Genomic DNA, 24,410 nt, shown 5'->3' on the forward strand with positions numbered 1-24,410 from the left:
TGTGGGGACATAAGCTATTAGACCAGTCAAATAACTGCTTATGCCTGTCAATCATATGCTACTTTGTCTAGTCGCAGATGGTTCATGCTGCCTGTTGCTCAACACTCCCTCTTTTGACGACCCCCTGTAGTTCACACGAGATCGATTTCAAAAACAAAGCGCTTTTGGTAAACTGAATATGAACCATTGTGCCTAAATCAAATTTCCTGTTATGGCTAAGACCCAATTTAACATCTAATACCAAAAGAAAGAGAGAAAAAAAAATGCATCCGCTGGACGGTTAATTTGCTTTAAACAGAAAATAATGGCCAAAGACTTTCCCCACTGAGCAGTGCTACAGTAAGACTTCTGATTTGATTCCAAAACAATAGGAAAATCACCCTGACCGCGTTAAAAGTTAAAACCTTCTCGTCAGTTGTATGCGCCGGTCTGGCGGGGTACGATTAGCCTTCTGATACCGGAAATGAAACCCGAAGCATCTGAAGTGTTTGCATGGAGCGTGACCAAATAACTACATTTTCCTGCTTGTGTTTTCCATGTTTCCATCCCTGGCCAATGATGGAAGATTTGGTGGTAAATTCCCAGGATGTGACCGCAGGGACGCTGAGATTAGGAACAGCGCGGATAAGCAAGAGTCGTTTGTGTGTGAGAAAATGATGAGTAGAACTAGTATTTAAATAGCAGGAATTTATTTTCCGTATCAGTCGGGAAGGTGGGGTGTGTGAGTGTGTGTGTGTGTGTGTGTGTGTGTGTGTGTGTCTAAAATCTACATTCTGACTGGATCTTGCAGTCCTACATATATTCATATTTATTTATGAATTTATTTATATTTCTGTATCTCATTTTTTTAAATTGTAAAACAAAAATATATATATTTTTTCTTATTAATAGAACTTTCTACTGGTAGTTGCATATAACGTAAACCTGCAATGTTTTTCCCGTGATTTTGCTCTTTTTTGAAAATTCCAAGCCCTCTTTTTTTTTTAAGTGTGTGTGTGTGTGTGTGTGTGTGTGTGTGTGTGTGTGTGTGTGTGTGTGTGTGTGTGTGTGTGTGTGTGTATGGGTGTGTCTGTTTAGGGGGAAGTCAGGTGAGGACTTTATAGAAGCAGTAGAGTCATGCAAATTTTTTTTTTTCCTCATGCTGGTAAACAAAGTCAGAAAATGCATTAATTTTTTTTTTCTTCTCAATTTGCATTCATAATTCTATTGTGTTTCTTTCTCTTCTTCTTTTTTTTTTTTTTAAAACCCCGCCCCCTTTAATTGTTTTAGTTTGAAAGTTTTTCAGCAGGCTCCGTATCCGTTCTGATAAGAAACTCCGCCCCCTTCTTCTGGTCCTCCTCTGTGCAGTCAAAAGCAGCGGTCAGGACTGACATGTCTCCTCGAATTTTTTTTTCCGTCCCGTCCCGCTTTCTTCTTCCAGGATATATGATTTTTTTTTTTTTCATGTCGTTGTTCGTTGTTTTTTTCTTATTTACTTTAAGTTCATGCCATGCGGTTCAGCTACAGAGGAGGAGAAAAACGCTGACATGTTGAAGAAAGACACGAGAAAGACCGGAAAGAGGGGGATGTTCGAGCGTCTTTCCTCCCCGTGAATCCTTCAGAGAGTCCGGAATGTGACATGATGAAAGTCGTAGTAGATGACAGGAGTTTTTTTTTTTTTTGTGGGGCAGACATGAGTCAGTCTCCACCTCCTCACCCTCTCTCTCGTTCTATTTTCTGAGAGGAGGATGAAGTGATAGTGTGTGAGTGGCTGAATTGCATAGAGTTGAATCAAGCTTGGGAAACTGTCCATGGAATTTTCTTTGCCCTTAAAAAAAATAAATAAAGAAAGAAAGAAGGTGGATCCCGAAGCAGGAACAATCCCTGTTTTCTGAGTCGAAATTTTCCACCTTTAGTGCATGCACACATATTTTTTGTGTTTTTTTTTTTATAAATCAGACTGGATGCAAAGTGATGGAACCGCTGAGTGCAAGAGAGGAAAGGAAAGTCTTTCCACAGCGTCGGACTGATATGTACGCGAAGAAGCCCAGGTTGAAACAACTGTCCGGTTTTGGAAGAACGAGTGAAAGTCCCACCATCGTAATGGAGGAATGTGCCTGTGCTTGGTAATCATTCAGGGGTTCCATTCACGAGCGGAGACACGACAGATTCCAGTTCCGTATTAGCACCGCTCTGTCTCCTTCCTCTTCTCTTCTCCTCCCTCTCTTCTTTTCTCCAAGTGTGTTCTCTCACTTTATGGAGTTGAAATCTGGATTTTTTTTTGTTTTGTTTGTTTGTTTTTTGGCTGTGGTACCAGATTCTTCTTTAGAGAGAAAGCAGGCAGTTCAGAAACTCAGCACTGTGGGAAGAGAGAGAGAGAGAGAGAGAGAGAGAGAGAGAGAGAGAGAGAGAGAGAGAGAGAAAGAAGAGACAGACAGACAGACAGACAGACAGACAGACAGACAGACAGACAGACAGACAGACAGACAGCCAAATGGGAAACATGGAGAAAAGAGGAAAGACAAGACGAGACAAAAAAGATAGAGAAAATAAAAAGATAGACAGAGAGAGGCAGACAGGATGAAGGACAAATAAGAGAAGGGGAAAAAGAGAGAAAGAGAAAGAGAGAGAGAGAGAGAGAGAGAGAGAGAGAGAAAGAGAGAGAGAGAGAGAGAGAGAGAGAGAGAGAGAGAGAGAGAGAGAGAGAGAGAGAGAGAGAGAAAAGCCACTTAGAACGTCCACATCACTGCATCAGAAACAAACTCATCCACATCATTAATCTGCAAAGCCAAAGCCAGAGACACACATCTGTAAAGCACAGAACATCTGCACAGGTGTCTAACAGACGTTATCAACCAAATGTGAAATGTCAAATGTGTAAAGCAAGAAAGAGAAAAGCAAATCAGCTCACTGTGACATGCGCACACCCACATACACACGTACACACACAAACACCCACACACACACAACGCACCCACCCACACACACACACACACACACACACACACACACACACACACATCCTCGCGCTCCCTAATGAACGGTCCAGTCTTTGAGGGCCACGAGATCTGCTCGACATTTTTTTTTTTTCAAAATGTCTCCCATTGAGTTGTTTTTGTCCCTTTAATACCAAAAGCAGTCAATGGCTGTGGGAATGTTGGACATGTGGCAGGACCTGCGGCCTCGAGGACTGACGAGGACAAAAAAAAAAAAAAGAAAAAGAAAAGAAAAAAAAGCACAGGCTCGGCGGAGTCCCGAAATACGGGGTGCGTCCCAAAAAGCACCCTATTCCCTATGAAGTGCCCTTAATATTAACTTATCATTATTACTAGACTGACTGCAGCACTGAAAGGAGCGCCCTGCCTCACGACATAGGGAATAGAGAACGAGTGCACCGTTTGAGACATGAACACAGTTTAGGAACGAAAAGAAAGGATAGACAGAAAGAAAGAAATCACACCAAAACACAAAGCACACGGAGACACACAGAGCAAGGCGGACATACGGAAGCACACGTCGGCGTACGCGAAAAACACACGTCCTTACACTGAGAAGCCGATCAGCTTCCTTCCCTCCTTCCTTCCTTCCATCCATCCTTCCTCCTCTCTTTCTCCCCTTTCAGATTCTCCTCCTTCTTCCCCCAAACTCTCCTCCATTTCCCAGGCGCCTTCCTTCCATCCTTCCATTCTTCCTTATCGTTTTTGGAGAATCCTCTTTACAACACACACTTGTTTGTTTGTTTTTTTTTCCCCCCACACACACGCACTCACCACTCACTCTGTCCGTCCGTCTGTCTTTCGCTCTTTTTTTTGTACCACTGTGTTTATTGATTTATATCAATTTGTCAGTTTTTTTTTTGTTTTGTCATCCATTTTTAAGGGGCAGATCACTTTTTTTGCTTTCTTTCTTTTTTTTGTTGAAAAAAAACAAAAAACGAACAGAAGTCAGAGTTGATTGTGAGGTCATGGAGAAAAAGAGGGAAGGAGATGTCATAGATTATGGCAAAAACAAACAACATAAATGTGAGAAAACAGACAGATGGGAAGGAAAGGAAGACCTGTGGACGCTTCAGGACGAGTTTCCTCGAAACCCTTTTTTTTTTCTATTTCAGTCTTTTGTTTGATTCGGAGTTGACATCATTTTTTTTTTTTTTGCGTTTTTTGTTTTTTTTTGGAAGCACTGATAAAAGACCGACGCTGAGAGAGCTATTACCTGAGTAGTGACACGTGACACAGAGAGGATTCTGGATCGTTTTTTATGTCAAAAATGTACAAATAATATACAAAAAAAATACAAATCAGTACATGACGAACGTGGCTTTCTCTTTCCTGTGCTCACCTCCTCAGCATTTATATATAAATATAAATATATCATATAAATATATATATATATAAATATTTCTGTCAAAAATGAGGAAACACATAGATTTAACTGACACATGCATGTTCCTTATGTTTCTATGCAACAAACTTAAAGATTGGACAGTGAAAAATGAAAGAAAGTTCAGTGGAGTCCAAATGTGACAGTTTTGTCTGAACTTTTGTAAGAGAAGATGTGATCGGAGTCCCTCACCCGCACAGTTAAACATGGAGGTGGAAGCTTATTTTAATAAGTTTGGGGTTGTTTCGAAACAGAGCAGGTTGGAGATTTATTCTGTAAATGTGTGAAAACAACCAACATGGCAACCCTTCCATATTTTTACACCATCTAATTCCGTCTGGACTGCGGCTCATTGGAAGCGACTTCACCGTAACTCTAAGTGTTATTTAGAGAGCAGACAGACGTCTGGAGGGATGTCTATCATGGAACGTCCTGCCCAGTCACTGCACCTAAATCCTATTGAACTGCTCTGGGATGAACTCGATCAAAGGAAAGAAATCACCAACTAGTGAAAAATTTAGCGAGTTTTATAGGAGGCACAGCAAAGTAACTGTCCAGATGCTGAAAGTGTGTAAAGATGTTCTTAATGCGAAGGAAGGATTTTTCAATGAAAATAAAATCTTGACATTTATAGATTTGCTTTGTTGCATAGAAACAAAAGGAATATGCATGTGTTTCTTAAAAAACATAAAAGACTAGGTGTTTCCACACTTTATCACAATATATATATATATATGCGTATTTTATTTGGAATGACTTGTCTCCTGAACTCAGCTCAGCTCTAGAAACGGAAGATAGCAAAAAATAAAATATAGCTCAAGATGCATGAGGATGCAGTATAAAGCATTCCGGGGATATCGTGTGGTGCAACATGCAACCGGTGAAGACACACGAGACGTAGCATCGTCCGTTCACGTTTTATACATCCTTATTCTGTTTAAAAAAAACAACAAAAAAAAACACAGCTGAACGTCTGCTACTGATCTACACGTTCGTGTTTGTGTGCTACATCAATTTTTTTTTCAAACTCGAGCGGAAACGCTCGAAGGCCTGCGAACGCATTCCGCTACGAGCCTAGCGTGGGCGGGGCGTCGAGCGCTAACACGGCCCCTCTGGCATGCGGAGGAAATCTGAATAATCTGTTCTGCATTCTGAAGGAGAGAGATAGAGAGAGATAGAGAGAGATAAAAAAGAAAGTGAAAAGAAAAGGAAAGAATCATGGAGGGAAGGAAGTAACAAATCAAAAAACGTGGATAAGGTTGGAGAAGTCATTTAACGGTATGGGGGCGGGGAAAAGGGTGGGGCAAGTGAGTTTGTGGGAGGGGCGTGCTTGTTTGTAACGGGAAGGAGTGTGCACGTGAGGGGAGAAACGGGAGTTTCCTGTTCTAGGTTACTTCACAGTTACAGCTTCTTTTTGCATATATCTGATAAGCAGTGGGCTTTCAGAATAGTTCTCTGTGAAAAGATGAAAAAAAAACAAAAAACAAAACAAAAATGAAAGAAACAAACAAACAAACAAAACACAAAGAAATTGGCATCATGAAACGGTCACCAGGCTTACCGAGCGCTTACAGAGTGACAAATTAAACCGTTACAGAGTTCAGACATGCCCCAATACATTAGAACATGAATCCATGATGAAAAGAAAAACAAAATAATAACAATAACCTGATTTTACAGTTATTATGGTCTCCGCCCCCCGCCCCCCCCCCCTCCCGATAGCATCAAATCATGCATGACTAAGCCCCACCCCTTCAAGAAAAAAAAATTCTTCACCTCAATCATGCAAGTCATAAATATGTATGTGCATATGAATATCTACGCATCCATATGTACACACCCATATGAATATTCACATACATAAAGCTTCAGGTTTTTCATATCAAAAACATTCTTAAGTATCGTACAGACATTCCTTATTGCTCGCACAAAAGGGAAAACCGAATAAACAAACAAAAACAAATCAACAAACAACCACAACAACATGCGTTCATAGAGTACAAAGTCATCGTTTCTTTTTTTTTTTTTTTAACTGTACACATCATCGACCTGACGAAGGAACCGACGACCTTTTGAACGGATGGAGGGAGGAAAGGATGGATGGCGAAGATGAGATGTGATGGAGATGAGAGATATGTATATTAAAATAAAAAAACAGATGGAAAAATTACATTCATTTCCACGTGTGATTATAGGCGTGGAAAGTGAGAGGGGAACGTGAACAAGTGCGAAATCGGTAATAATTCGGAAAAGTGGTGTAAGGATTCGCACGTGACTTCTTTTGGAAGTTTAGTTTGGAGGAGATTTAATAGTCTTAATTTGTCACGTATACATTAGAGCACAGTGACCTTCCGACCAGTAACCCAGCACCTTAACCACTGAGCTACCACTCCCTAATTCCCAATGGGTATCTCCAATGGGAGCTAATGCCACGCTAATGCCATTTTAAATGTGTTGTAATTACAGTGCTAACTCTCGTCACGTGGAAAATGTTCAATTTGCGAGTCCATTGTTGTTGTTTTCCAGCAAACTGGAGTAAAGAACCACTGTGGTGACATGGTTGGTTATTTTCTTATACGTTTTTGGGCACAAATGAATATAAAAAGTGTATGAAACCCTGATACACTGAGGCCGTGAGATAACAATTTGAGGCCATGTAGTGATAAATTGGGGCCACAAAATAATTCGGGGCCACAAGATAAACTAAGCCATTAGATGATATAATTCAGGCCACAAGACTATAAATTGGGCCACAATATAACAAATGAAGGCCATACAATAATAAATGAAGGCTATGAGATGATAAACTGAGGCCACAAGATAATTAATTGAGGCCATTAGATAACAATTTCAGTCTCGAAGACACCCATCTGAGGGCATAGTGTTATAAATTAAAACCTTGAGATGATAAATTACGGCCAGAAGATAACAATTTGAGGCCATTACATGTCAAATTGGTGCCACAAGATCAGTTGAGGCCCCACGATTAGCAATTTAAGGCTATGAGATAGAAATTGAGGCAACAAGCTAATAAACAAAGGCCATTGTTCATGGAGAATACATTAATAATGCCTAATAAACACTTAGGGACGAGATAAATTAAAGCCACGAGATAACAATTTCAGATGTTATAAGTTGAGGCCCAAAAGACCGCCACCATGAAATAATCCAAATCTCATTCTAGATACAAAATATTCAACTTTCTCATCAGAGCTCGTATTGGAAGAGGAGTGAGACGGATACACTGGTGGAATTTGAGTTTGTGGCTCCAGGAACATAGGCATGGACTTAATTTCAGTCCTGGAATGCTAAATAAAATTGCTGCCATATAATGCTCCTGAGCCATGTCTTCATCCTATACTTTCACAATCTTCAACTAAACACAATTTGCTCTACCTTGTGAACACAAGATGATAAATGATGGGTTTGAATACAAACTAATCCCTAGTTAGTTATATAGACCAAAGTTTTGGGACACCTGACTTCTCCAGCCATATGTGGTTCTTCCTCGAACTTTTACCACAAAATTGGAGTCATAATTTTCCCTTCACTTGGACTAAGACCCAAATCTGTTCCAGCGTGACGATGCCCCTGTGCACAAACCCGGCTCCATGAAGATGAGCAGTAATCTCCACAAGCGTGTGGGACATCTCTTTAGAAGAGTGAATGTTATTCAATGTCAACAGCAAGTCAATGTCTTCATATGTTATCTTATGGCCACGCCTTATTATAGAAATATCCAGTCACCTCAGCGTATAAGCGCATCAGGTAGGATATCTTGTTACTTCTGCTCACGTTTGCATTCGTGATCACGTGCTTGAAACGCCACGTGTACACGGACAATCCTCGATTCCTGCAGATTGTAATTTACACACAGCTTGTTCTAGGGTGTGTATGTTTTTGAGGGTAAGTAAAAGGAAGGTGAGGTGATGAAGGCAGGCACTCACACACACACACACACACACACACACACACACACACACACACACACACACACACACACACACACACACACACCAGACAATGAAGGTTAAAAATGATAGAAAGCATTCTGGATACATCTTAAACAGCAATGCATCAAAACTTTTCAATATACAAATATATAATATTTGTTTCAAAGTCGAACAGTGGATGATGAGCGTCTGCTGCTACTGACACTTTTTTTTACAGTCGTTCACAGAGGAGGAAAAAAAAAGGGGTGAACATTTTTTCTTTTTTTTTTTTTCCAAGCCATCACTGATTTTATTTAACAGTGCATAGACAGGCTTAGATCTGACTTTGAAATCTCCTCAGAGTCACACACACATGCACACACTCCAACACACACTCATCAACACACGCATCTCTCTCTGTGCCATTTTCAGCATTAAGTCTTTATCTTTCATCTCCTACTGACCGCTTGTCAGTCCAGCATCCAGTCAACGTTCCCTCCTTTTTGATTTTGTCAGTTTTTTTTTTTTTTTTTGGCAGAAAGGGAAGATCGGCATCCGAGAGACAGAGCAGGCAACGAAATAGGAGAAAGAAGAAAAGAGAAAAGAACAAAAAGAAGAAAGGAGGAAAGGAAAAAGAAAGGAAAAAAGAAGAAAAGAAAGGGAATGTAAAAAAAAAAAAAAGAAAAAAAAAAAAGAAAAAACTTACTGCATTCAAACTTTAGGAATCACAGTAACCAGGTGGATGGGATCAATAATGAGAAGGATCATGATGATGTATGAGGATGATGATGCTGAGGATGAAGAGGGATTTCAGGGAGGGGGAGGGGAATTTTTTAGTTCCTCAGCACATCGGCCTCTCATTGTCTTTGATATGTCGTATTAATGATCAAGTAATGTAGGAAGGAGGAGGTTGTAGAGTACCGCGTTCCCTTCATGCACTGGTGGAGGGGAAAAAAAGTGGGCGGGGATTCGAGGGAGACCCGGGAAGGGGAGCATCCTGAAGCAGTGCAGAAGGTCACATGTTCCTGGATATGACGCCTATTTTTTGAGTCATTCGTCCTTTTTTTTTCTCTTGAACCCTTCGCCCTCACCCTTCTGTTGGTCATGCTTTCGTGGTTAAATAGTAGCGAAGCTGAATTTACACAGACGTCGTGTCCCGCTACTGTCCAAACCGGAAACGCACATTTCAGCCTGTTTTGTATTGCAGTGTCCCAAAAGCCTGATACAAAAATAGAGACTTCTTACTGCAAATGTGCGATTTCTTTTTTCCCTCTTCGATTGATATTAATATTGATAGTAACCGTAATAAAAAACAAAAAAAAACCAAACGATTGTTACATGCTGATGAACAGAAAGGTGTCCTCGTTACACCGGGGTGGCGTTTATTACCCGGAGCGACTCCGTCTCGCCCTCTTTACCCCACTGGGATCCAAGCTGGAATTATTTTGATTGTTAAATCTTGTGAATATTCATTGATTAAATTTGCGTTTACATGCATTAGAATCCAAGCTGGGACGATTACATTATTATTATTATTTCTTTTTTTTTCTAAAAACCCCGAGAGCTTCAGGAAGTCTCTCGGTGTGCGTCTACTTCACAAATGATCTATAAATCCAGCAATTGAGTAAGAGGGAAAGCCGTGTATGTCAGTTCACTATGTGACTACGTTGATATAAGCACAGAAATCACCTCGTGTTCCTGCAGCCAGTGATTTCAATTCTATAGGTACAGCAGAACTGTAGGTACTGGTAAAGCCTTTGTCTTTGTAATTGTGAATCGAATAAAGCTTCCTATATGTTATGTGTTCAGCACTTGAAGCCAGGGGGATTTTAAAAGGGGAAAAAAAGACCCCCAGCTACCCTAAAGTCCCACCCCGTAGAGGCGTGAGATAGTGAAAAGCGTGACCTTTATTAACCTCCAACCAGTTCTGCTGCGACATTGCTACATGGTAAATCATTATTATCACTAGTATTAATGCTTCACGGTGCATCTTGGTTTTTTTTGTCATTTTTTTCCTGCGTCGAGCGCTACAAAATGGACGGGATCGGAGAACGGCAGCGGCGCAGAGGCCCGGGAGAGTCGTAGGGTTCGTAGGGGGTGCTGTTGATGGGCGTGATGGGGGTCAAACGCAGAGGAGCGCCCGACATCCCGGAAATGTTGTTCAGGCTTCGGGACTTTTCGTAGCCAGCAGCTGGAGCGTCGCAGGGACGATGAAGACGTTCGATTTCCAAGCATTTGAGATGGAGGGGTTTTTTTGGAATGTTTTGTAGATCGGGCATTATAAATGGCAATGAAAATAAAGGTGAAGAAATGGGATTTTTTTGTTTTGTTATTGAATGGAACAATCGGATTGGCAAATAACAATAGGCAAAGCAATAATAATAATAATAATAATAATAATAATAATAATAATAATAATAATAATAATAATAACAATAATAAGAAGAAGAAGAAGAAGAAGAAAAAAAAAAGAAAAAAAATATTGTGTATGTGAAACACAAAGGCAGACAGACAGACAGACAGAGAGAGACAGACAGACAGACAGACAGACAGAGACAGAGACAAGGACAAAACAGGAAAATGCGAGTTATGAAATATGTCATCAAATTTTCTTCTTTAGAAAAAATAAAATAAAATGGTATAGCAGCGTTTTTTTTGTTTGTTTATTTTTTTTAATTAAAAAAAGCGCTCCCAGCCGTACACAGTGGCGATGGAGGTCGGGCACACGTGGTGGAGCAGGTGGATGAAGCACCTGATGTGTAACTCGAAAAATGTAAGTCGTGAGCTCAAGAAAGTGGGGAAGAAGACAAAAAAATAAATAACAACAACAAGAGCGAGTTTAGCATCCAGGTGTTTGATCCAGTCTCGGACAGGGATGCTCCGCATTCTATACAACCCCAAGGGGACAGACAGACAGATGGACAGACAGACGGCAGCCTGAGAGCCTTTGAGGCTGTGAGGCTGAAGTCTCGTCCCAGGCCTCTGGAACCCCGTGAAGCTCTCTGCGACTCAAATGTCTGCTGAGTTGCCAGATGTTGCTTATATACGTGTAATGATTGAGCGGTTAAACATATATATGTATTATGTGTGTTACAGAAATGAGCTTCACGCAGTCCAAAAGTGCTTTTGAGCTTTCCTTCCACATCCGTTCAAATCCAGATGATTGTCACCTTGTGATTATTATGCATTCTTGTTCTTTATTTTGTTCCAGTCGACGATTTTGAAAACCTTTTATTGAAGCATTAGTGCTTTTTTTTGCTAAATTCCCTGAAATGACCTGAAATTGGGATCAAATATGAATAAAGATTGGGCAAAAATAACTGTCACTTGACGCACAATTAGAGGAGAGTTGGTCAGGAACATCTACCAGATAGGTCACTTTGTAGATCAGGAACAATCCAAGCATGAATGTATGTATTAGCTCAAGTACCAGGAAAGGAACCTTCCATGATTTGGAGAAACTAAAAGTATTACAGGTTTTCTCAGCCGCTTTGGAGCGTTTCTCAGATCAGAATTGAAAAAGTTTTCAAAACTACTTGTTTAACCTCCACCTAATGGAGTCACTTCATCATGAAATCATTTTCTTGTCACTTAAAACAAATTGTGAATGCTTTATAATCGATTGTGTAAAATCGCCTGCGGGTTTCTTACGTTATCGATTGTTCATGTCAAGCTGATAATAAATTAATATAATATTATAATATACTGGGGGGGAGTGGTGGCTCCAGCGGTTAAGGCGCTGGGTTGCCGATCGGAAGGTCTGGGGTTCAAGCCCCGGTATCGCCAAGCTGCCACTCTTGGGCCCTTGAGCAAGGCCCTTAACCCTCTATGCTCCGGGGGTCCCTTACGAGGGAAATTTCAAGGTCCGTGACGTCGGAGTGATGTGGGGCCGCCTTCCCGTGGGCTCACCACCTGCAGGAGGGACCGTAAGGGACAGTGCTGTGAGGATTGGGCAGCAGTCGAAGGCGGGGGCCTGCTTAGACTGCTGCCCCCGCGACCCGAATTACGGATAAGCGGGAGAAAATGAATGAATGAATTAATAATATACTTGTTCTTACCAAAACATCTAGATTTTACTTGTAGTGGATAATTATAATCTGTCAAATTTCTATTACAGTTTTTTCTCAGTTGTTTTGAATCGTCCGTAATATCTGCAAACCAGTAAGTGCATTTTTTAAAACAATTTGTACAATTTTACAAAAACAGCACAAAAGCCTGGAAGTTTCTTTCAATCCTTTGTTCATCTCTCAAAAGTAAGTATTTGTGTCAACGAACATCTCATTCCCATCAGAATAACGAGTTTTTTTAATCATTTTTCACAAACAAGATCGCCACAATGTTTAGTCGTGGTATCAGTATGACGCACGGTTTCAGTGTTTCCTGATGTAAACTACGGTTCGGGTCACAATGAGTGAAAACGCACAAGGCTGAATTTCAACTGCACAAATTAATTGGTCTGATTTGCTTTGATTTATGTCGATTGCAAGAGACGGATTCACACTTTTACTGTACTGTTAAATCAGTGTTCGTTCGTTTCCTGGTTGTTCCTCCATTTAAAAAAATTGCAAGTCTGTGTTTCGCTCCATCACCAGTTGAAGGTTCACGAGATTCACCTTTGACCCGTTTTAGAGAACCAGTCGATGAGCTGATGCTGTTCACTCGCCTTCATTAGAGATGTTTTGTAGGTTACAACAGCAGACAATTGTACACAATCAATTAAATGAATGTACCAAAGCAGCGGTTCCCAACCTTTTTTGCGCCACGGACCGGTTTAATGTCAGACAATATTTTCACGGACCGGCAATAAAACGATTTTCTAAATATAATAATAAACGTGAATCCACTGTGTTGATTTTTGTTCATTTTGCTCGCTTGGGGGTTTGAATTTAGCGGTAATGTATTATGTGTTAGCAGCCGGACCCCCTTTAAGAAGGTAGCGGATGTAAGACATGTGACCGAGGCATCATGACATGCATCAAGAGTGAGTTATAGACAGATGTGGAGGAGAGAATCCGGGAATTTTCCAAAAACAAAACATCGTTCGGAATCAGATAATAAATAAAACGGAAATAATGTAAGTTATGTATTCTTTCTGTGCGACCCGATTGGCCCGGATGTTGGGGACCACTGTACCAAAGCATTCGCAATTTGTTCAGTACGACAAGAGATTGCTTTTTTTGCACAAGTGACTCCGTAATGTGGATGTTGAACAAATAGTTTTGAGAATTAAATTTCTGATCGGAGAAACGCTCCAAAGCAGCGATCCCTAGTGCAGTGCAGTAAAAGCGTAAACATTGTGCTATAATGTGTACATTTGTGCTGTTGAAATTCGTAGTACAGAAGTAATTCAGTCTCGTGCATTTTCAAATCATCGTAATCCAAACCGCAGTTTACATCAGGAAACGTTGAAACCGTGCGCCGTCATACTGAACAATAACAAAAGTTATTGTACACGAATAATATATATATATATAATATTGTACATAAGATAATATACGCAAATCCATTGTGTTGTGCCGTTTGTACAAACAGTTTTCGAGAAATGCACTTACAGATTTGCAAATATTAAGAATGAATCGAGAAACAGTTCAAAGCAACTGAGAAAAACTGTGCATACCAAAAGTATTGGGACACCCGACTTTTCCAGGCATTTGTGTTGCTCTTTCACAAAATTGTACGTCTGTGAGCTGATGTACTGTATGTGGAAGTAGGTAGGTGGGCATTATAGGAGAGTTGCTGGGAGAAATCTCTGTCTAAAAGGACCACAATTATGGGCTACAACTTAAGTAATAACGACGACGAGGTAATATGCGAGTGTGTGTTGCAGACAAACGATCCTCAACAACACAGTCGTGTCAAATAAAAATACACACAAAGTGATCGATTGGTATCTGTTTTTTTCTTTCTTTCTTTCTCACTAACACTTAACGTTTTGTAACAAAACATCCGGTGTTCAAAAAGCGTTTGACTGGATTTAAGTGTAGAAACAATTTTCAAGAAAATCTAATATTTCTTTTCACACTCGAAAGACAGGAAGCAGTAACTCGTATGTCAATTATCGGAATCGGCTCATCACGGAAACGTGAATTTGTTTCCCCAAACAAAAATAGCGATTCTTTTCTCTGAACGTGTTGAATTTTATGGATAATGCACGTGTTTCAGGTAATATTTCTGCCCCACTGGTTGATCTGTTCACCTGGAGAACGGATGAGGAAGAAAAGCCGGCAGTATGACATCATCAACACTTCATTCTGTACACGAGAGGACTCCCTCCACACTGACACACAACCACAATGAGCCAAGAATTCGATTGGGATAGTGTGATAGATTGATATCGATTGATTGATCGATTGTTCAACTTTGAGAAGTGGATGTTGGTGGACGGAGGAACAGTGGTGTGGTGAGAAAGTCGTTGATGTCAGTTTTGTCAGTGGTCGTTTCTTCAGTCCCTGGTGTGACGCTGGTCTGTGCTGAGGCAAATGGGAGTTTGTGTGTATGTTTTGTGTGTATATATATATATATATATATATGTGTGTGTGTGTATGTGTGTGTACATGTATGTGTCAGAATGCCCTTTTCACAGTCACTCCTACAATAGTGACTATAGCAGCCACGCAGCAAAGCATGCTGGGATGGAGAAGCCAGATTACAATCAAACCCAAACAATCCGCCATCGTGATATCGTTCACTGATGTAACATTCATGTCCCTCTGTGTATTTAAACACTATATTGGCAAAAATCTGTGTATATAATCATAAGTATTGTGCTTTTTGAGCATAGCATTCAATTTATGATTCCCTTCCCTCTTCCATTGATGTTCCACTAGATTGTGCTTCTGGACAATTTTGTTTATCAGCCACAAGGGTGTTTTTAAAGTCAGGTACTGATCTAGGTGAGGTGAGGAGGCTTGGGGGGTTGGGGGGTGGTGGTGTCAATGCAGTCAGTGTTTCAATTCATCCCAAAGGTGTTTAAAAGAGTTGAGGTCAGAGCAGGAGATCTTCCACTCCAAACCATGTCAATCATATCTTCATGGCTTTGTGCAATGCTGGAACAGGTTTGGGTTTCAAGTTCATGTTGAGATAAAGTTTAATTTTAAGGCATCCGATACAATTGTATACCTCCAGCTTTGTGGAAAATAACCCCATATGGCAGGAAAGATCAGGTGTCCCAGTACTTTTGTCAAACCTTTGGCACCTGACTTCTCCACCCATATGTGCTTCTTCACCCTACTGTTGTAGGCACACAATTGTATTGGACGCCTTGGATGTGGGATGAATGCGAATGCTGACTGCACCCCAAGCCTCACCTCACCTGCATCAGTACCTGACTTCACAAACACCCATGTGGCCAAAGGGGCATCTCCATGGACAAAATTTATTGGAACATCTGCCCAGAAGAGTGGAGGTTCATATAAATGGAAATGAGGAACAAATGTGGATTACGATTTTCAGAAAGTACATTATAGGAGATAATGTCCAAAAACCTCTGTATATATAGTGTGTATGTACACTCTCTGTCACTCTGTACTCCTCTTGTCATCTTGTCGCTTTCTTTTTATCTGTATCTATCTCTTAGTTTCCTTCTCTCTGGATCCATCTATCTGTCCTTCTGTCTCTCCATGTCCTTTCTGCCTTGCCTCCTCTTTCTCTCTGTTTGTTATTCCCTGTATCTGTCTCTTTTTCTCTCTCTGTCACCTTCTATCTGTCCTTCTATCTGTATCTCCCTGTCTCTTCTTCTCTCTCTTCCTTTCTCTGAACGATTGTGTAAATGAGGCGTGAGGTCACATGACTGGCCCCGGGCGAAAGGCCCCCGTACACACACAAAGCACTACTTTTTTGCACTGTGGGAAAATCCAATCCGTTTATCCGGAACAGAATTTGTTGCCTGACCGAGCGGGACGTCGATCACGATCCGATCACGCCATGTCCGAGTGCTTGTCTCCAAGCGTCTAGCGGTTACTCTGTATTCTATGTATACTCTTGGTCTAGACGTGGGCTTTTTCTGGCTTCCTGCTGATGTGCTGAACAGGAAGCTGGAGACCCACTGGTTTCAAATCAAAGCGCAGCAGATTCGCTTTCCATTTACATTAGCGCAGGATTTAAAGCTTAGAGCTGAGCTTCATCATGCAAGCGGCTTTTCTTACTGCTGAGAGTGTGTGTGTGCACGCGCACGTACGTACCTCGGGTCAGACTTTAGTAACACTACGGACACTGTAGCGCCGGCCTGAGGGTGGGATGGGAGATGGGGAAAGTGAGGGGTGAAATATTACACCTGCTACAGTTTTGCTGATTCAGTCGTAAATGTAATATTTAATAATAATAATAATAATAATAATAATAATTAATAAAGCAGCAATCGTTTCAGATGTTTATTCGGTTTGTTTATTCCGTTTCTCTCTTTCAACTCCTCTGTCTGTATCTCACTCTCTTCCTCACTTTGCCACTTTGTCTCTTTCTATCAGCCTCATTCCTTCTCTCTGTCTTTTTCTTTTACTCTCTGTCTCTCTCTCCCTCTCTTTTTAAGCCTCATTCCCAGTCTGTCTTTCTCGCTCACCCTATTTCAGCCTTCTTCTCTCTCTCTCCCTCTGTCTCTTCCCTACTCGCTTTCAGCCTCATTACCTCTCTCTCTCTGTCACTCTTTTTTGTCTCATTCCCTCTCTCTGTTTTTCTTTCCCACTCTCTTTTTCTCTTTTACTCTCTTTCAGCCTTGTTCCCTTTCTCTCACTCTTTCAAGCTCATTCCCTCTCTCTGTATCACTTTTTCACTCTCTTTCATCTTCATTCCCCTTCTCTCTTTCTCTCTCTCTCTCTCTCCCTCTTTTTTAGCCTCATTCCCTCTCTCTTTCTCTCTCTCCCTCTTTTTCAGCCTCATTCCCTCTCTCTGTCTCTCTTTCTTTTTTGACACTCTGTCTATCTGTTTGTCTCTCTCGCTTTCTAAACTTTACCTGCCTTGCTCTCTATCTCTCTTTCTTGGTGTCCCTCTCTCAATCTATCAGTTTGTTTGTCTCTCTTTCTGGAAAAACCGATCAACATCCTGTTTCTGGTACAACTTAGGCTGCACTCTGAGCTGAAATTCACTGCAAAAGTAGAGAAACGATTTGCTTTTATCGGAAAAATAAAAAAAGATGCTTTTTTTTAGAGCAAAGATGCGGCTTGAAAATTTTTTTAAGAGCAAAGATTTTTTTAGAGCAAAGATGCGGCTTGTTAAAATTTTATACACACACTATGTGGACAAAAGTTTGTAGACACCTAACCATAAGATTAGTATGCACTTTTTTTTTAACATCCCATTCTACATTTAGTCCTCGTGTTCTAATATCATATCCTCCACTCTTCTGGGAAGATGTTCCACTAGATTATTTGGTCTGGGGTGCAGTCAGTGTGAAAAGAATCGTCCTAAAGGTGTTCAATAGGTTTGAGGTCAGAGCTCTATAGCAGAAGATCTTCAACTCCAACCCATGTAAAGTATATCTCCATGGAGCTGGCTTTGTGCACAGGGGCATCGTCATCGACTCGACTCTTGAATTTGATGTTGCTCTTGAAAAAACTCTTCACTCTTGACTTGACTCTTAAATTGACTACAGATTCTTGTCTGGACTCTTGCCTTTCGATCCGACTCTCAACTCGACTCGACTTATGACACCTGACCCAACTAGCTCTTAATTTTTGACTCTTGTTTCATTTTTGACTCGAGTCTTTTGATGTGACTCTCGACTCTTTGTGCTAATAGTTTGGTTAAAAAGCAGATTAGGCTAGAAAAGTCAGGTGTTCCAATATTTTTGGCCATATAGTGTGTGTGTGTGTGTGTATATATATATATATATATATATATACAGTGGGTACGGAAAGTATTCAGACCCCCTTATATTTTTCACTCTTTGTTATATTGCAGCCATTTGCTACAATCATTTAGGTTCATTCTTCTTCCTCATGAATGTACACACAGCTCCCCATACTGACAGAAAAACACAGAATTGTTGACATTGTTGCAGATTTATTAAAAAAGAAAAACTGAAGTATTCAGACCCTTTGCTCAGTATTTAGTAGAAGCCCCCTTTTGCTCTAATACAGCCAGGAGTATTTTTGGGAAAGATGCAACAAGTCTTTCACAACTGGATTTGGGGATCCTCTGCCATTCCTCCTTGCAGATCCTCTCCAGTTCTGTCAGGTTGGATAGTAAACGTTGGTGGACAGCCATTTTTAGGTCTCTCCAGAGATGCTCAATTAGGTTTAAGTCAGGGCTCTGGCTGGGCCATTCAAGAACAGTCACGGAGTTGTTGTAAAGCCACTCCTTCATTATTTTAGCTGTGTGCTTAGGGTCATTGTCTTGTTGGAAGGTGAACCTTCGGCCCAGTCTGAGGTCCAGAGCACTCTGGAGAAGGTTTTCGTCCAGGATATCCCTGTACTTGGCCGCATTCATCTTTCCCTCGATTGCAACCAGTCGTCGTGTGCCTGCAGCTGAAATACACCCCCACAGCATGATGCTGCCACCACCATGCTTCACTGTTGGGACTGTATTGGACAGGTGATGAGCAGTGCCTGGTTTTCTTCACACATACCGCTTAGAATTAAGGCCAAAAAGTTCTATTTTGGTCTCATCAGACCAGAAAATCTTATTTCTCTGTTTTTTAGCAAACTCCATGAGGGCTTTCATGTGTCTTGCACTGAGGAGAGGCTTCCGTCAGGCCACTCTGCCATAAAGCCCCGACTGGTGGAGGGCTGCAGTGATGGTTGACTTTCTACAACTTTCTCCCATCTCCCGACTGCATCTCTGGAGCTCAGCCACAGTGATCTTTGGGTTCTTCTTTACCTCTCTCACCAAGGCTCTTCTCCCCCGATAGCTCAGTTTGGCCGGACGGCCAGCTCTAGGAAGGGTTCTGGTCATCCCAAACGTCTTCCATTTAAGGATTATGGAGGCCACTGTGCTCTTAGGAACCTTAGGTGCAGCAGAAATCTTTTTGTAACCTTGGCCAGATCTGTGCCTTGCCACAATTCTGTCTCTGAGCTCTTCAGGCAGTTCCTTTGTCCTCATGATTCTCATTTGCTCTGACATGCATTGTGATCTGAAAGGTCTTATATAGACCGGTGTGTGGCTTTCCTAATCAAGTCCAATCAGTATAATTAAACACAACTGGACTCAAATGCAGGTGTAGAACCATCTCAAGGATGATAAGAAGAAATGTATAGCAGCTGAGTTAAATATACAAGTGTCACAGTAAAGGGTCTGAATACTTAGGACCATGTGATATTTCAGTTTTTCTTTTTTAATAAATCTGCAACAATGTCAACAATTCTGTGTTTTTCTGTCAGTATGGGGAGCTATGTGTACATTCATGAGGAAAAGAAATGAACTTAAATGATTTTAGCAAATGGCTGCAATATAACAAAGAGTGAAAAATTTAAGGGGGTCTGAATACTTTCCGTACCCACTGTATATATATATATATATATATATATATATATATATATATATATATATATATATATATATATATATATATATATATATACTGTAATATAATATATATAATTTAGTTTTTCTTTTTCTAGAAATATTTATGAATACGTGCATCATTTTAAGACACGCCCAACGAGCAAAACATTGCTAATGAATCAAAAATGTCTGTTTATATAATAAAATATTTGTATAATTATTTTTAACATTTTTACGACTGAATCCAGGTTAATATTTGCGAAATCCAAAAGTGGATATCCGTCTGTTAGTACAGAGGAGGTGTGTGTGTGTGTATGTGTGTGTATGTGTGTGTGTGTGTGTGTGTGTGTGTGTATGAACATGTCATGATACACACCAACCAACAAAAGAAACAACTCCAGCAATCCATTACACACACATTTAACACTCGGCATTACAATGTGCACAGGGATACACAATTCACATGATACACATTTGGAGGAAAATAAAAAACAGAACAAAACAACAAAATAACAACAACAACAATATGGAGTACAGAGCATGTATGTGGAGATCATACATGGTAGAAACGGTGTGTAATTGTGAGTGGAGTGTACAATATACTCTTACACACACATACAACACACAAATGCTGGTTCCCCCATGAGGTTTTTGTAAAGTAGCAAACTGTTTTCAGAACATAGCTGGTGTTTGATGCATCCCTGATCTCACTCTCACCTGCGGAGAATAAATATCTCATACACTCTGTTCTGAACTGGTACATTAATCAGAGTCAGGGCCTTCAAAGAGCCGGCAAGGCGTAAAAACCACTGCAGCATCAGTAAACACCAGTTGGAACCCACCAATCTGCAGCTGGGTGTGGAGAAAAGAGTAAAAGAGGTGGAGCGAAAGAACACAAACTTTTTTATGTCCAAATTGAGGTTCATATGTGCTAAAATCCTCTGGACCTCCACTGCATTCTGGGAATTCGAGGCCGGCATTTGCACCAACATCTCTACTAATTCTCCATTACTTCTCCACTACATCTTCACTTCTTCTACACTACTTCTTGTCTACTTTTCAAAGCCCAGGAAGCTCAGAGTGTCACTGTGTAAACAATAATAAAACACTTGGCCCAGCTTTCGACTTGACTCTTGACTCTTAACTCTTGTTTCTTGACTCTTGATACGGCTCTTGACCCGATTCCCAACTCTCAGCTCAACTCTCAATTCTTGACCTGACTTTTGACTTTTCATGTGGTTTTGTACCAACACCAAACTGCTGGATTCTTATCGGAAGTTCATGAGTTCAAATCCCATCACCCCCCCAAGCTGCCCCTGCTGGGGCCCTGAGCAAGGCCCTTAACTCTCAGTTGTATAAATGAGTAATCTTGTCGCGATTCTTGACTTTTGACCCGAGCACAGTGAGGGCACTGATGCCTCAGGTGCAGTGGCGTGATGAGACTCAGGATTTAGACAGTGGTTGTATACCAGCGCACAATCAAATATGCAAACGTGTGATACTGCACACAAACTGGTTTAATCTTTTATTGTGTTATGCTCATTGGTTGTGTTACACATAACTCAGTTCTTTTTATTTATTTTGTAATTCTGACTGATTGTATATTTTTTGTGTTACACAATTAATTTTTTTTTAATTCACTGTGTTACACAATACTGAGTTTTACTTTTTTGTGTTACACAATTCTGAGTTTTACTTTTTTGTGTTACACAATTCTGAGTTTTACTTTTTTGTGTTACACAATTCTAGGTATTTATTCATTTATTGTGCTACACATTTCTGAGTTTGAATTTTTTTTATTTATATTGATACGCAATTCTGAAGGGTTTCTCTTCATTTATAGTGTGACAAAATAAATAGAATTTTTTATTTATTGTGTTATGCAATTGTAAGGGTTCTTAGAAGCTGAGGTGCCTGTGGAGTAACATTTGATCAGACGTATCACAATCAGCGTGGCACCTTTACACCAGTCTGGTCACTAGTGGAAAAAGTAGTGCCCCAGTTTATGTGCTGCTGAATGCTGAAGCTAAATTCATTGTGACGCTTCACTTGTATTTTTAGATTCTACATGTGACTCACTTCTTGCTGCGCTGCGACCATGTCTACTAGAACATTGTCACTGTTAGAAGCGCAATAATGAGAATAATGGACAACGACAATGCTTGACCATACATCCCCATGTTCTTCCTCATGACTGCACATGAGCTGAAATATTGATCAGTGCAGGTTCTATAGGAAGCCTAACCTCAATAAATAGCTGGGACAGTTTAGGGCTGACCGCCGTGACCCCGGTCGATCGGTAACAGCCGCACGTGGCTCAGCACGTGACACGATCGAACACGAGGTTTCATGCAGAACGTACAATACGATAGAAAGATCTCACATGTAGTGATGGTGGGGAACATAAGAGAACATAAGACCTGTTCATTTGACACTATTTGGACAAAAGTTGTGTATGTGGACACCTGACCATAAATTTGGTTCGTGTTTATTAGATTTACTAGCGTTTACTAGATTTTCCTTCTGGTAATATTTTCCACTTGATTTTAAGCAGATTTGTGCTCACAAGGGTGTTAGTACTTGGTCCAGAAGGCATGTAGGGGAGGTAAGGAGGCCTGGGTTGCCTCAGCGGGAAAAATTCACCCCAAAGGTGTTCAATAGGATTGAAGCTTGATAGCAGGAGATTTTTTCCTCCAACCTATGTATCTTTAAAGAGCTGGATTTGTGAACAGTCATACTGGAACAGCTTTGGGTCTCCTAGTCCATGGAAGTTATGGAGAAGAAGAAGCGCAAACAGCTGGAAAAGTCGGAAACAATACTTTTGACCTTATAGTCAATGTATTGGATCGAAATTTGTATTAATTAATGTATGCAGACAACCATGGCAACAAAATACGCTAAAATTGAGCAACAAAGAGAAAGACTGCAGTGTTGAAGTGCTGCATGACTTCAGGCGAAGAAAATGAAAAAGTGAAGGATTTTTAGGGAGAAAAAAAAAAGATAGATTTGGCAGATGACCGTATCCAGAGCGACTTACAACTGATCTCATTCATACAACTAAGCAGCCTTGGGGGATAAGGGCCTTGCACAAGGGCCCAGGATTAGCAGCTTGATGTGGCTGCGATTTGAACTCACGACCTTCGAATCTAAAGACGATGCTTTAACCGCTTTCTAACCAATAAAATCGTTTTGGTCTTATTTTCAAAATAAAATACAATCTAATCTAATCTAATTATAGGAGTCTGCAGTATCAAGTCACCAAACTCCAGGATAGTTTTTATTTTTATACAAAGTATTCATGGCTTTTGTAGTTAGATTTTTTTCTCATGTTGTATATTTCAGTCTTCAGTAATGACAAAATACATATAATTGTGTTTTATGTTGCAAATAATTAGTTATTACGAGATGGTCTTCGGTCGAATGAATAATTGTTGACGATGCGCATGCACGCGTGAGCTTGGTTTTAGTTTCAATGTTTTGTCTGATTTTAAGATGGAATATAAACAATGATGATGATTGCTAAATTGAGAGGAAGTCTCTCGTTTAGAAGCTCTGGTTTTAAGATCTTTTCACACACATTAAAAAAGTAAACTAACAGGCTAGTTTGAAGTCGATTCGACTAAATCGACTGCGCAGATTAAGTGTTTTAATGCTTATTTTAAGACATTTTGTTCTTTTTCTAAAGTTTGGATATGTTTTCTTAAGTCGTGCAATTATTTTTTGCAGTGTATCTAACAAATAAAGCGAACTCACTGTATTAGTTTCTAATGTTAAATAGGTCTATAGCATATCATTTCTGAGAAAATGTAGGAGAAAAGGGGGCGGGACTTCCAGGGACTGGATCAAAACTCTCAACATGTACATACTGTACATCAAGAAAAACCAGCAAAGGGGAAGAAAGAAAATGAGAAGGAACACAACAACAGTATTTATACATATAATTTAATAATAATAATAATAATAATAATAATAATAATAGTAATCGCAGTGCATCTTGGGAGCATGACTGGATGTCTGCAATCCTCTCTTTAATAGAGGATGTGTGTAACAGTTAATAATTTCACCCCTTTTGTATTTTTTCCCCCCTGTATTCGTCCTGCACAGTCCCAGAATGCTCTCTTCCACTGTTTCCGTGGCAACAGTGGGTAAAGAAGGAGAAGAAGGAGTGGCGTAGGGCTGATTGTGTGTATGAAGGGGGGAGGGGGAAAAAAAAAGGGAAACCAAGGCAAAGATGGAGGGATAAAGTCAAACAGGAATAAAACGAACCCATGAAGACTTCAACATGGTAGGAAGAAGATGATGTTGTACTGATTTAGAGAAGACACACAATAGGTGGCAAAAGTTTGGAAGCATCGAACAGCGTTGTTGCGGTTCTAAACAAAACAAACATTTTCAGTGACGTCAGGAAATTTCTGCATTTTTCACAGTCAGCTTACGCACCTGAACTGATTTCCTCGCAACACTCAATTGATCTGTTTATAGTCATGCATCTGAGGTTGCCAGATTGTTCTTGATTAGAATCACCCGAAAGGTGGATTTTCCAATAATATCCAAATCACAGATTTTATTTAAGATTAAAAGCGATCAGAGGATCGAAAAATTTGTTCTGAAAAAGGAAATAAATACAAGATACAAGTGTGTCTGAAAGATTTACATTGTAAGCCAGCAATGCAAAAAAAAAACATT

At 40.3% G+C, this 24,410-nt stretch overlaps 1 protein-coding gene across 6 annotated transcripts in view; it reads right to left on the reverse strand.

The window, feature by feature from the left end:
• kcnc3a (potassium voltage-gated channel, Shaw-related subfamily, member 3a) overlaps positions 1–24,410 on the reverse strand; it is a 142,208-nt gene that overhangs the window by 45,289 nt on the left and 72,509 nt on the right. For 2 of the 6 annotated variants that reach the window (XM_083566919.1, XM_083566920.1), the window contains exon 5: positions 9,827–10,482. The exons of 1 other annotated variant lie outside the window; for it this stretch is intronic. In XM_083566919.1, the coding sequence (XP_083423045.1) occupies positions 10,319–10,482 (164 nt within the window). In that variant the 3' untranslated portion in view covers positions 9,827–10,318. Of the gene's footprint in view, positions 1–1,012; positions 2,339–3,525; positions 5,815–9,826; positions 10,483–15,810; positions 16,516–24,410 lie in introns of those variants that run through there. 3 more of the 6 variants (XR_014537618.1, XM_083566923.1, XM_083566922.1) reach the window with 3 other exon arrangements.

The sequence above is a fragment of the Silurus aristotelis genome (genome assembly GCF_946808225.1).
Source record: "Silurus aristotelis genome assembly, chromosome: 17".
NCBI lineage: Eukaryota > Metazoa > Chordata > Actinopteri > Siluriformes > Siluridae > Silurus > Silurus aristotelis.